General features: G+C 35.6%; 1 protein-coding gene across 1 annotated transcript; it reads right to left on the bottom strand.

Moving 5' to 3' along the window:
- Nucleotides 1-12,731: 12,731 nt before the first annotated feature.
- LOC112520495 (protein HOTHEAD-like) lies at nucleotides 12,732-14,659 on the bottom strand. The gene is made up of 4 exons (XM_025128935.1): nucleotides 14,023-14,659; nucleotides 13,547-13,929; nucleotides 12,893-13,344; nucleotides 12,732-12,780 (listed from the first exon to the last, which is right to left on the bottom strand). The coding sequence occupies exons 1-4, from the start codon at nucleotides 14,648-14,650 to the stop codon at nucleotides 12,732-12,734; spliced, it is 1,512 nt and encodes a 503-aa protein (XP_024984703.1). The 5' UTR covers nucleotides 14,651-14,659.
- Between the last annotated feature and the right edge of the window lie 252 nt (nucleotides 14,660-14,911).

Genomic DNA, 14,911 nt, shown 5'->3' with positions numbered 1-14,911 from the left:
CGGTCTATGGTTGTTTCGGTGTTCCCGAGTGTACAATATCTTTTAGCCTGTTGTATAAATACTTGTTTGCATTGAGTAAATAATATGGAAAAACACTCTCTCTCAGATCTCAGATTTACAATATGGTATCAGAGCATTAATGGAAATCAAATTGAAATGAAATTGAGGCACTAGCAAAACATCTTTGAGAAATAACTCATCAGTGAGTTTAACGTCCCCTTTCTTGTGCACTTTAATAACCTCTTGATTAGGCAACACTACTTTGAGATTGTTAACAGTTTTAGTGCTCAGAAACAAACTTTCATCATGACAAATATGTTGAGTTGCTCCAGAGTCCAGTACCCAAACATTYGATTTATATAATTTCGAATTAAATGTCAAAACATGACATATACCTGAATATTTTTCTACTGCAGCAATATTAACGGAAGCAAGTCTACCAGAAAGTGCTGCCATCAACTGTTGGCACTGAAAACTTGTGAGACCATCCACGACACCTTTGACTCCAGGTACACTGTCATTAACGGGTCGTTCAACATCAGGYTTTGGCTGTTGTCCAGACATGACACAATTAGCAGCAGAATGGTTATCAATCACAGAATTAACACTAGAATTCTGATTCACTTTATAACCAGGGGGGAAACCATGGAGCTTGTAACATTTGTCTTGAGTGTGGCCTGTTCGTTTGCAATGAGTACAGAAAGGTGGTTGATCCTTCTTGAAACCTCTGTAAGTTTGATTACTAGATACACGAGACTTGTTAAAATTTGCACTCCGAACGTTGAGAGCCATAGACTGATTTTGGAGTTGGTTTACACCTACAACTCTTTGCCTCTCTTCTTGTATAACAAGAGAAAAAATACGATTTACAGGCGAAATTGGATCCATCAAAAGTATTTGCCCTCGAATCTGTGAATAAGAATCATTTAGACCCATCAAAAAGTTCATGGTGTGTTCTATTTCTTTTGCTCCACCACATGTGCACTTCCCACAAGAACAATGAACATTGTAATTCGATAACTCTTCCTATAGTACCTTCAATTTTGTGAAATAGACACTCACAACATCTTGACCTTGTGTCAGATTCATCAGATCACGTTTGATTTGAAAAATACGTGGCCCATTACTCTGTTGAAATCTTTCTTTAAGTTCTTTCCACATTTCATAAGTCGAATCAGAGTAAATGATGCTAACCGATATGTCTTTGGATACCGAATTTAAAATCCAAGAAATAACGATGTTGTTATTCCTGATCCATGACTTCACTTTCAGTTGATTAGAAACATTCGGTTTGGAAAGAGTTCCATCTATGAAACCAATTTTGTTCTTTACAGATAGGGCTATCTCCATTGCTCTGCTCCAAGAGGCATAATTTTCACCTGTAAGAATTTGCGAAACCAACACAAGACCAGGGCTATCTGAGTGATGCAAAAAATACGGATCATCAATCTCGACAGTAGTAGTGGAACGCATTGTAGATTCACCCATTGAATCGTTCTGGTTCAGATCTGGATCTGAAAAATCAATATGAACAAAACCTAAAAACAATCGGAAAAGAAAATTGACCTTCCAAAGATCAAAGAACAGAGGAACAGAAAAAAATTGATCGATCAATAATCAAATCAATACAGTAAACGGGAAAAATCAATTCGATCGAAGAAGAAGAAAAAAAATGATGCGTGCAGAAGACGCTCTAACAATGGATCGAACAGCTATGGTTCTTTTTTATCATAATCTTGCTATCATACAGCTGATGAAGAACGAGATGATGATTGGCAAGGGTAGCAAACAAGGAGGTCTCTACATATTGGAACAGGCAGCTCCAGTGAAGGTGAATGTTGTTTCCGTACAAACATGGCACCGACGGTTTGGGCATCCGTCAAACAAGAAGCTTACGATGATAGATAAGGARATTTTTGTTGGAAAAGATATAAACAAGCATGTTTGTTCCATTTGTYCTTTGGCAAAACAAAAACGTTTACCTTTTGTTTCATTGAATAAAATCTCGAATAAACCGTTTGATATTCTTCACTGTGATATTTGGGGGCCATATCATATTGATTCATATCAGGGGCATARATTTTTTGTGACTCTTGTTGATGATTGCACTAGATACACATGGGTTTACTTGATYAAACACAAGTCTGAAGCTCAAATTATCATTCCTAGATTCTTTGATATGGTTCTTACGCAGTTTGAAGCAAAGGTAAGAATTTTTAGATCAGAYAATGCAAAAGAATTGGCATTCACTGAGTTTTTCCATAGCMGAGGTGTGTTGCATCAATATTCATGTGTAGAGAGGCCACARCAAAACTCGGTTGTTGAACGGAAACATCAACATTTGTTAAATGTTGCCAGAGCCCTGTTTTTCCAGTCAAAGATCCCTTCTAAATATTGGTCGGAATGTGTCATGGCAGCAACYTTTTTGATAAATAGGACACCATCTCGAGCCATTGGTAATGTTTYTCCTTATCAGAAGCTTTACAATGAATGTCCAGATCATTCTCAACTCAAAACATTAGGATGCTTAGCATTTGCATCTACTCTCCATGCTAATAGAACGAAATTTCAGCCCCGAGCAAGAAGTTGTGTATTCCTAGGATATCCTAATGGAATGAAAGCATATAAGTTTCTAGATATGGAAACAAGACAGGTTTTCATATCAAGGGATGTGGTTTTCCATGAGGAGATATTTCCGTTTCATAATTCACATTCTCAAGTTCACGATAACCCCTTTCCAATGCATGTAGTTCCTATTGCTGAAGATTCTCCCTCTGCTTCTGATTATGTGGATGGTGTGACAAATCAGAATGATAACTCAAATCCACAATCCTCTCCTCAACCTCCTATTTTYGATTCTATGCCAACGGGTGATAAMGGTCACCATAGACCCACAAGAGTTCGCAATCCTCCTTCCTACTTAAGAGATTACCATTGTAGTTTGGTGCGCGATGAAGTCTGTCATTCCTCTAGTTGCCAATACCCAATTTCAGATGTGTTATCCTATCAGAAGTTATCTGCAAAACACAAAGCCTATGTGTTTGCTTTGTCTACTCAAAATGAGCCCAAAAATTATGCTGAAGCATCATGTTCAAAGGAATGGCAGCAGGCTATGAGTGAAGAATTACAKGCTTTGGAATTGAATAAAACATGGAGTATTGTTCCTCTTCCAGCAAATAGAAAGGCTCTTGGATGTAAGTGGGTTTACAAGATTAAAAGAAATGCCGATGGTTTGATTGAACGGTATAAAGCACGGTTGGTAGCCAAGGGCTTTAATCAACGGGAAGGCGTTGATTTTCTCGATACCTATTCACCCGTGGCTAAATTGGTTACTGTTAAATTGATGCTTACATTGGCAGCACAAAATTCATGGCCTTTGATACAATTGGACGTGAACAATGCTTTTTTAAATGGAGATCTTGATGGAGAGGTATATATGCAATTACCAAAAGGGTATACGTTTAAGGGGGCGAGTTCTTCCGATTCTCCATTGGTATGCAAGCTACATAAATCTTTATATGGGCTACGACAAGCATCAAGACAATGGTATGCAAAGTTTTCTAACTTTCTTGTTTCAGAAGGCTTCACTCAATCTAAAGCCGATTATTCATTGTTTTATCGAGAGTTGGATCTACATATGTTGCGTTACTTGTTTATGTGGATGATATAATGCTTACGGGGGCCTCTTTAGATGAGATCAATGTTGTCAAAACACGGCTCAGTGCTCAATTTAAACTAAAGATTTGGGATCGTTAAAGCATTTTATGGGTCTTGAAGTTGCTAGATCCAGTGATGGCATTTCTCTCTCTCAACGTCAATATACTCTTGAACTTCTTCAAGATTCCGGTCTTTTGGCAGCCAAGCCTGCCCAATATCCCATGGATCCCAAGTGCAAGTTATCAGTTTTTGAAGGTGAACTTCTACAAGACCCAGCCCGGTATAGGAGGTTACTTGGACGTCTCATGTATCTTACTATCACAAGGCCGGACATTGCTTATGCAGTTCATCGGTTGAGCCAATATGTCACTAGTCCTCGYGTTCCTCATATGCAAGCTGCTACTCATTTGTTAAGATACTTGAAACTAAATCCAGGACAAGGTCTTTTTCTATYTGCTAAGCAATYCTTACATCTTAAAGCTTTCAGTGAAACTTCTTGGGCCAAGCTRAAGRCTTTYAGTGATTCCGATTGGGCRGGCTGTCCCGATACACGRAGATCAATCACTGGGTTTTGTGTGTTTCTTGGGGATTCCTTGATCTCCTGGAAATCAAAGAAGCAATCTATTGTGTCCAGGTCSTCCACCGAAGCAGAATACCGGGCCATTGCTGCTGTCACCAGTGAAGTTGTTTGGTTACAGCGTCTTTTGCGTGATTTTGGTGTTCCTACGTATGAACCTACCTTGGTATTCTGTGATAATACATCTGCTATTCAGCTGGCTTCCAACCCAACTTTTCATGAGCGTACGAAACACAACGAGATTGATTGCCATTTTGTTCGTGACAAAGTCATTGATCATACTATTAAGTTGATGCCGATTTGAAGTAGTTCTCAGCTCGCCGATATTTTCACTAAGTCGTTGCCTACCAATTCTTTCCAAGATGGCTCTTAAAAACATTTTCACGAGTCCATCTTGAGGGGGCGTATTAGAATTGTATTTTAGGTTGTACTGTTTGGTCATAGTCTGTGAGTCATTTAGGTGCGGTCTATGGTTGTTTCGGTGTTCCCGAGTGTACAATATCTTTTAGCCTGTTGTATAAATACTTGTTTGCATTGAGTAAATAATATGGAAAAACATTCTTTCTCAGATCTCAGATTTACAATAGTTAGTGACCGGAAAATGTTGGTCACCAAATTTATAGTGTTAGTGACCGTAAAAATAGTGGTCTTTAAGTGATATTCGTTAAGTGTAAGATTATATGGAGTTCAATGGGTTAATGACCAAAACATAGTAATCACTAAATTGAAAGTGTTAGCGACCAAAAAATAGTGGTAATTAAGATTGTGTTTGGACATAAATTTACTATTAGGGGCTAAAAATAAAACAAGTAGTGGCTGGGACAGGCAAGTCTTCAACCATACAAAAGATACATATGCGGATCCAGGAACGGACCTAGAAATTTTTTTCAAACGATGGCACCATTTGACCATAAAAAAAGAATATAGAGAAAAAAAATTAAACAGTGGCATCATTTGACTAAGAAAATGACACTAACATGATTCGAAATTGGGTGTGGGGTGGAATAAAAGTCTTGCAAAACACTATCAAATAAAACTTGTTCTCACTTTAGTTTCAAAATACATACGGTGCCACACAACAAATTAATACGGTTGCACCGTTCACAAAACCTAATTTTTTTACCCTTCAACGGAGAAATAATACGATGGTACGTGCCACGTATACCACATACCTAGGTCCGTCCATGCGCAGATCCTATATGTGCTTTCGACCCCCTTTAGTAACTCGAATATATAAACCATGCCCTACCTGAGTTTCTCACTTGGATCGATCATATCTACACTCCTGGGAACCACACACATAATACAAAAACAAGTAAAATTAATTATAGTAGAAATAAGTAAATTTCTTCCTTGTTCCATCACTTTGAATGCACAGGGCGAGTACCAGATCAGGTACTTGTCTTTAAAATCGAAACCACTACGAAACTGTCGGTTTCGACACCGGAACCGATTGAATTGGTTCTGGTTCCTAAATACGGAGCCGATCGGGACTGGTTTTGGTTCTGGTTCCGGTTCTCATTTTCTTGGAACCGTTAACCGCTGGTTACGCGAAACTGGGAACCGACGGGTACCCATTATTTTTTTAATAAAAATTATTTTATATATATTTATTATATTTAATAAACTAAAATCGTAATTATTAGTTTACCTTTTAGGGTTACACTTAATCATTTACCGCCACTACACTTGATCTCTCCTCTAAACCGAACTTGATTTCATAGCCTTTCCTCCAAATCAATTTTTGCACTCGATCTCTACTCCAACAGTAATGATTTTTGCACCCGATTCTCTCCAAAAGCAACGAATTCTACAGTTAATTTCTTCTATATCTCTATTGTTTGTGCTTGTTTGTCGATTTCTTCATCGTTTTAGCTTTTTTTTCCCTTCATGTTTAAACCCATCTTTGTTTAATAGCATATTCTTATGGTTTTATTAGCTTCTATTTGTTTTTTTTTTTTGTTCTTTATGGATACATTAGGGTTTTTTGTTCATGTGTAAATTATCCTCAGCAATATGATTGGATGCAATAAGTTTTTTTTTTCATGGATACCACAGGTTTGATTCAGTAGATTTTTTTGTTCATTAATAATGTTTCCTCATGGATACAATAGGTTCTTTTTGTTCATGGATACCATAGGTTTGATTTAGTAGGGTTTTTTTTGTCCATTAGTAATGTTTCCTTTATGTTGGTGCTTTGTAGTATTTATTTATTTACATTGGATTAGTTTTCAGGGTTTGTAGTATTTATTTCAAGATGTTGTTTTGTAATAGACTAATAATTTATAGTATAAAATGATAAAATTTTAGAAAAAGAATTAGACACAGGTACTCGGTAGCAGCACTGAACCCGACGGTTCCAGGCGGACCAGTTCCCAAATATAAACAACTAGTACAACCGGTTCTGGTTCGAGTTCCTTCATTCTAGGAACTTCCGGGACCGGTTCCATGAATTTTACCCGGATACCCGCTCTTTGCTCACCCCTAACAGTAATTCATTTTTCATGGTGAAATACATGTAATTCTTTCCTAAAATAGTTAATAATATTGGTGCAAATTGTTAGGGTAGTTTTAATATTGTTAAATGCGAAGGTAAGGGCTTTGAAATCTATTGGGACTAATAAGATGGAACTACAATGTTTTTGTAATATTCTATAATTTATATGATATCAATAAGCAAGTAAATTAGAAAGCAAAGGGACTTGTTATGTCAATGGAGAAAGCTTTGAAGATATAGATAGCTTTCAATGTGATTCTCGACGACAATAGTTTCTTAAGCCAATTTGGATTACAAATTGTGCTAATCTTATAGATTTCATCCCATAAAATCCTGTAGGGCTGCAAAGGAAAAAAAAATCGAGAGCTTGGTTGAACGCTTTAAAGTTACAAGCATCAAGCTTTAGGTTTCAAGTTGGATTCATATTGGAAGTTTTGATCGTGATTTTAAGAGATTTATCATTGGTTTAAGATACGGATTCGTTATGTTTCCCTCTTTTGTGTTATTTGATCCGTTGTATATGTGTGTTCGGATTTCTAATTCTAATTCTATTTATTTGATTCGTTGAATACGTGTACGGATTCTTTGTTTTCTTTCGAATCGTTCCACTCGATTTGGTGAATAATGTGTTCCCACTTCCACCTAAGTTATTTTGCATTTCGATTCGTTTGGTCGATCATTTGATCTATGTATTCTCGGGTGAGACTTCTTTTGGTTTTACATATGAAATCGAGATTCGGATATTCTGGAAACATCAAAACTCTATTTATAAACCTGTCAAGTTTCACCCTGAAAATGTCATGTTATTTGTAAAAATTATAATAAATTACTCGTTTATCGAATTAACGCATACTATATGTTTTTGAAGGCCTGAAGATGTCATCTACAAACTGTTGTCACACAAGAAAATCGTGATTTTCGATCTAAGTTGGGTAAAATCGGGATATTTGGGAACTGGTCTTGTTTTGGACGAGAACATCGTGACTGTTTTCAAACATTTGTGCAAAATCTATTTTTTTATCTGATTCAGTTCATTCTCGATTCTTTGGAACCGTAAGACATTTATCTAAAACTTCTGTTGTGTATACTTTTCTAAAACCTCTTTGAAGTATGAGAAAATGTTAGATTTGTAAACGCATAAAGTGTTGAAACTATTACGACTCGATTTTGAAAAGTTGTGAGTGTGAAATTTCTAGTCCACGTATGGATTTGATTCTCCATAAGTTTTTAGTTTTAGATATTTTGTAAGAGTAATTATTACGTGAAGTTATGTCCACGGTTTACTAAACTTTCTGTCATTTAAACTCATATTTGATTAGTAAGTGTTTCAATTCAGTGTGTTCCGGAAAAGAAAAGCTTTTAAAGGGAGCCATCAATCTTTTTGTGCACTCAAATACCCTTTTTGATTATTTTTATGATTAGTATGATTTTCTATTCATCTTAGTATGATCACATGTGTTGTGATATACCTCGTAGTTTAATAATGGTATACCGAGCTACTAAACACCTATGGGTACCAAAGGCACGTCATTATTGCACCGTTGGCGTGACATCACCCGTGGCGGTATAATCAGTCCATGACGTCTCCTTTCGATTTATTTTTGTGCTTTGGTAAGAACTATTCATGGTGTGATGGGTGACATCATTCAAGAGGCGTATGGGTTGCCCTAGCATATTTGATTTGTTTGTAGGGTGGATGGCGGCATAATGTCCAACCCTGCATCTCATTATTTAGTACAGTTGGATGTGCATGTCCAATGTACGTGCCTGTATGGCTTATGCCAGCTGACACTTGTTGTATCTGTCTATGTGTGAAATGACATACAAGCATATGTGATTATTTTTTCAAGCTCGGTATGCAATCCTATGATATCATTTTGATTTAAGCTTCTCAGAGGTATTTAGTTGACAATAGTTGTTCCGATTTGATAGTTTTCTGATCTTTGACAAGATTTACTGTTTTGGTATAATGAATTTGGGTAAATTCATTTTTCTATGGCTTGATTAAGAAAATTAAAATTGTGCATTTCGGTCTAACTTATCTTAGTTTCGTTCCATTAAAATCAGATACTCACAAGTGTTTTCTTTATGATTGTCGCTTCAAAATTAATAAAATTTATTTATTTTAACACATAAATTTGTTTTCATAATTATTTGCTTACCCCCATTTTCGGGTGTTACAGAATAGGTAGTAGACGAACCACACCATAAATTTGAAACAGGTAAACTCAATTTAAAAAAAAACATGTTCTTAACCAATCAAAGTAGCCTATAAAAAAAGAATATATTCCAATCAAATTCGAATCATTGAACGTCAACAATCAAACTGAAAACAATGAAGTCAAGGAAAAATCAAATCTAATCAACCACATCAGATTGAAGATATAAGATTTTAAGAAGAAAAGGTCTTATCGGAATCAAGAGTGACCGGTGGTGCATCGAAGACTGGTGGTGTGACAGTTACTTGCAGAATGCGAGAGTGAGGAGAGAATTGAGAGTGAGGGAATCGATTGTGAATGAACCATGAGAGAATGAAGAGGCAAGAGAATGGAAGGCAACGTCGGAAAAAAGGGAGATCTGAATGGTTTAGGAATGAATTGGGGGGATGGAACGAATCAGATATGTTGGGCTATTAAGATCCGTTTATCTTTTTTGTCAAACAAGTTTACGTCTAACATTAGAGCAATACTCTATGTAAATCTTCGGAGGAGCATTCACTACCTCTTGCCATCAATTGGCTTCGCCATTATCTGGTATATACACCTCTCGGCATAAACTACCATTAATTTACCAACAATCGTCTTTAACACCACCACCTTCTCCTCCATCGATAAGACTGTCCAACGTGGACTTAACCATTAAGCCTCATAATAATATAAGGCCCATAAGGATTTACATTAAACTTTATCATTAGTTTTCTCTAAAAAGTACATATTAATAATATGTGTTAGTTCTTATCTTTTATTTGTTTATGTTTTACAAATAAACATATCCTTCAACTATTCAGTTCATTATTTTTCAAACATCCATTTCTTTCATCCTAAAACGTCTAATTCAAACCATAAGGGTGGTGCCTGATTGGTTTGAACTTGACTTTAAAGGTCAAAAGTAATAGGAGGTCACAGGTTCAAATCGGAGGAACAAAAATCCCCTTGCAGTCACGGAGGTTCAAATGGGACGACTCCAGGCTATTTGCAAAGCAGATGGTCACCGTGGAAGTTGTCAGCTCGCATAGCGATTGGATATCCACGTTAATAAAAAAACGTCTAACTCATACTATTTCTTGGATTTTATCTTTCTTTCATATTCTTCATCTTATTTTTATTTATTATAAAATTACCTTTTATTTGTTTTCAATCATTTTCATATTGTTATTGTTGTGGATTTTTCTTGCTTTGTCTATTTAAGATAATTCAAATTCTTAAGAACAAAATATGTCTAAAAAAATTGAATCTAAACATATAACTTTTACGAAATTTTTTTTGGATCTATTTCAATTTGTTGCTTAAAGAGTAGTTTAAACTTACGACGACCATATGGTAACATCAACGATCAAATTTTCCTTCATTATCTAGCCTCCTTATGAAATGACCCCTCACAACGAGAGTAAAAACCAATATTTATTGCGGTACCAACATATTGCTATTCGCACCCTGTAATAGGAGGTATTAAATGCATTGGAAGTTGACAAGTTATCAAAGCCATCAAATGTCAAAATTATATAATATACTAAACCCTTAAAAACAAGTCATAATGCATAATGTACAACCATTTTATGAATAAAATTCAAAAAGTTATGAACTACAACTAACAATGCATAATGTAGAACTTCTAATTCTAACTTGTAATGCATCATGTAATATCATTTTTATGCATTAAATTTGAAAGTTCTAAAGTACAAGTTATGAAGCAAGATGTATAATTTATCAGTGCCTGTCTTTTCCAAGTTTCTTTTAACCCGCCCTATTATCAAAATTGTTATGTTCAATCTCTACTTTCTTTCTGTTCAGACTGTTTTTTTCTTGCATGATTGTTTCTAATTCCGCCTGTAAAAAGAAAGATTCAGAAATCTTCCTTCACGCACCAGCCATCACCACAATCAAGATTGAGGTTTCCAACAGGATATTCAAGTTCACGTTCTCTCCTATTGCGTTTCCTAATAGGTTTTATCCTATAAATAAAGTGGCCCCGATTTTTTTTTGGTATATAACAGTAGTTCAAAAAAATTAGTAAATAAAAGTGAGACAACTAATTTAAAAACTTAATAAAACTAAAAAAAAAATTAGTATTATATTAAGGGTCCAAACATTATTAATTAGCTGCATTAGAGATATATTTAAATGTTAATTGGTCTTTAGCTTTATAGTATTGCTTATGGTTTTTTTTAAGTTTTTTATTTAGTACAAAAGTTTAAAACTACTTGCCTATAAATCTTGATATATTATCCATAGGGCTGTAAACGAAACGAACGTTCAGCAAACCGTTCGTGAACCATTCGGCGGGAAGTTTGTTTATGTTCGTTTATTTAATAAATGAACGAACATGAACAAATTTTTTTGTTCGTTTAGTTAAATGAACGAACATGAACAAGAGTCTTGTTCGTTCATTTATGTTCGTGAACGTTCGTTCATTTACCGTTCGTTTATGTCAGTTTATATTCATTTGTTTATATATTAAATTTAATATATGATCTTTTGTTTATATACTTTGAATTCAAATAGTATTTATTTATGTTCGTTTAAACCGTTCGTTTATGTTCTTTTAGTCTGTTCGTTTAACATGTTAACGAACGAACATAAACGAACACAAACATACCTGATTTCTAAACGAACGAATACGAACACAAAGTTTTTTGTTCGTTTACCGTTCGTGTTTGTTCGATTAAGTTAAACGAACATGAACAAGCCTTCGTTCGTGTTCGTTGAACAAGCTTCCGTTCGTGTTCGTTCGGTTCGTTTATAGCCCTAATTATCCATATTCCATCATTCATTTCGAACTAACTCTTTTGATTATTTAATCAACATGAATTTTATTTTTTGTATGGGTGTTGCTATATGCACCCCTATTTATGTAAAAAGTAAACCTTAATATTGATTTATGTGGAAAAAAATTATAATAGGTAGGTGTGCATTTAGCTTATCCTTTTGTACTAATATATAATTGACTTCTTGTTATTAATTAAGAAAATTCCTACCCTTTGAAAAAGAATTACCAACCATATGAGACTACTCTTGTTTTTTCATACATTATTGACTCCTAATTATGTAATATCGAGGGCTTGAATCTTAAGTATTCTCCTCAAGATATAATCAACATGAGTTTTTGATTCTAAGATTGATGATTTGGAAAAAAATTGTTTTAATCCTAAAAGTTTAAAATGGTGATGAAAAACATTAGCATGAGGTGACATGAAAACCCAACTGATTTATATTGATTTGTATAGAATATTACTCTAACGTCAAATTGTGAACTCAAATGAGGTCAATCTGTGTATGAAAACTGAAAGGTATATCACCTAATGTTTTTATGTTGGAACGAATTGACAATGCTATGTAAAAACGGTATGGTAGATTCTCTTAGAACGTTTTGATATTTTAGGCGTCCTACAAAATTAGTTTTGTTACAGTACCCTTGACCCCCTCCCGTATGGCAACATATAACAATCCCTCATTCTCGTTATAGCCAATGCAATGCACTATGCATGCACTTCCTAACCCGAATCATATTTGTTTATTTTACACGTAGCCATACATTGGCATATAACGCTTATCAGATTAAACCTATATAAGCTTATTACAACAGTTATTTATTCTTCCGAAAAAGAACTATTCTTGCTCTACATAACAAAAGTTCCAAATATAATTCGTGGGCTTGATTTTGATTGGTATTCTATGTTGACATACACATTAAATAATTCAGTTAATGAAACATACATAATCAGACGACTTTTAAGACAAACGTACATAATCAACATCAATAGCCTTGCAAATATCCTGATTCTTATTTCTCACTTGCAAGTCTTTGGGCTAGTATTGTATGTCCCATGTACCTGGACGAAACAAAACACAATCATCATCTTTTTAAAATAGACTTCTAAACATAAAAAATCATATAGAACTAAAATAAAGCAACACATTCGCATTTTTCAGGTTTAAGAATACCTTCCAAGCATTAATAGATTAGCCGGAGCGCTAAGTAGTGTCGACCCATCAATGACTCGGAGAGTATCCACACCAATAACCTTGTAGTTGTCGTCGACTACTTTGCCAATTTGACACCCACCATGAAAGTGCCATATAGTCCTTACAGTGTCCTTGCAGAATTGTTCCAAAGATACACTTGTATTAGCATGTGTTGGTAAGTATGTTGGAAGTTTAACAGTAAGGTCAAGAATATCTTGGACCGTCATATTCGGGTATTTGAATTTTGAGAATGCGCTTGATCCAATTGCTGTTAGGATGGTATTGATACCATCCACACATTGTTTCAAGTCTCTGGGATCTTTATAATAGTTGAATTCTACTGATGGAATGTCGGTTGGATTACGGCTTTGAAGCTTTAACTCACCCGTAGAAAAGGGGCCATCGAGTTTCAAAAATACAAATCCGCCCATCTGCAAAGAAACATATATATGCACGTTTATATTTTTCATTTTAGTACAGTTAGAGCCTCACATCCGCTAGATTTTGACCATTTCTTTTCAATATATGTTCGAACATCAATTATCTCCTTCAATACTTTTTTGGAGATTAATCTAGTAGGGTTTATTATATTCTCACAAGTAGAAAAGAAATTTGTATAACAACGGTATATACCTCATATGAAAAGCCTTGATAGTCAGAAGGGTTCCCAAGAACAAAATTAATGCCACTAACTTGCTCAATTTGGCTGCCAGCCAGACTACCTATAACTTGAATTACAGATTGCTCTACAGGGATGGGAGAAGGGATGAATATTGCATTTAGTGGGTTATCTTTCATGCCTTGGCCAACTAAGGGTTGGTTTAGCACAAGTTTGATTTGTTGGGCATCAAGTTGATCTTTTGGACCTATGCCACTCAACATCAAAAGTTGTGGGCTTCCAAGAGGTCCCGCAGATAGTATGATTTCATCGTTTTGATCTCCTTTCAAGTATGCCCTATGCCTATTCCCGGATGCATCTTCAAACACTACCGCGTAAGCCATCGGCCTTGTTCTCCCTATTAAGCAAAAGAAAAAATAAGCAAGTCATGAGTTGATGTTTCTTTTTTCAACTTACAATATCCACCACATTGAAGCCATTTCCTACATACCTTTGGTCTTRAAMARGATTTTTCCAACAGTTGCATGTAGATAAACAGACAATCGTAGCGGATATGCATACTGCAGCAAATCCGCTGCTGTATGTCGTTGCCCATATTCGTCGAATGTTGTACCACCAACTTTTGCCCCAACGACATAATCGTAAGTAAATCCATTGTATGGCCTCACTCCAGCTTCAGTAAATGCACTTTTCCATGCCGACTGCCACTCCTTTACAACCGGCTCAAAAACCATAACCTTTTCCACAAATTCATAAGAACTATTCACCAAATTCTCATCCATTAATCTTGCCTCTTTAAGGAATTTCATATCATCGCGGGTGTAAAAGCCCGCGTTGATTGAAGTACCCCCACCCAAGACACGTGGACGTGCATTTCCAACACCATCCTCAGATATAAATAGTTCTGATGGGGAATCTGGTGATGGGTCAAAGAAATAGTTGCCAAAATTTTCCACCTTGGAGATGTTCGGATTTCCATAAGGGGAGCCACCACGTTCAAGCAATAAAACGGAATAGTTTTCCGAGAGCGTGGTGGCTAACGGTATCCCGGCAGCACCTCCACCAACGATAATGTAGTCGTAGAATGATATCTTCGGAGCTTTTGTTGCTTCATGCATGAATATATAGTTTGGTGCTGTAGTAGAGAGCGTAAACACAACCATTGTTAGCAGATATGATGCATTAAAAAGAGAATATAAAGTACTTACCATATTAATGGTTGAAAATGTGTAATTCAGCAGTTGTAGATATGAAAAACTGAAAGAATTATTATAGGCTGATGAAGGAGATAGGCAGATAGGTTAAGCATACCTATTTCTGCAACATATGACTCATAAAAGAAAACAGAAGCAATGAGAGTAGCCATGACCATTCTCCAT

Source organism: Cynara cardunculus, assembly GCF_001531365.2.
Source record: "Cynara cardunculus var. scolymus isolate 2C chromosome LG 10, CcrdV1, whole genome shotgun sequence".
In the NCBI taxonomy this organism is placed as follows: domain Eukaryota; kingdom Viridiplantae; phylum Streptophyta; class Magnoliopsida; order Asterales; family Asteraceae; genus Cynara; species Cynara cardunculus.
This window is presented reverse-complemented; position numbering and strand designations above follow the sequence as displayed.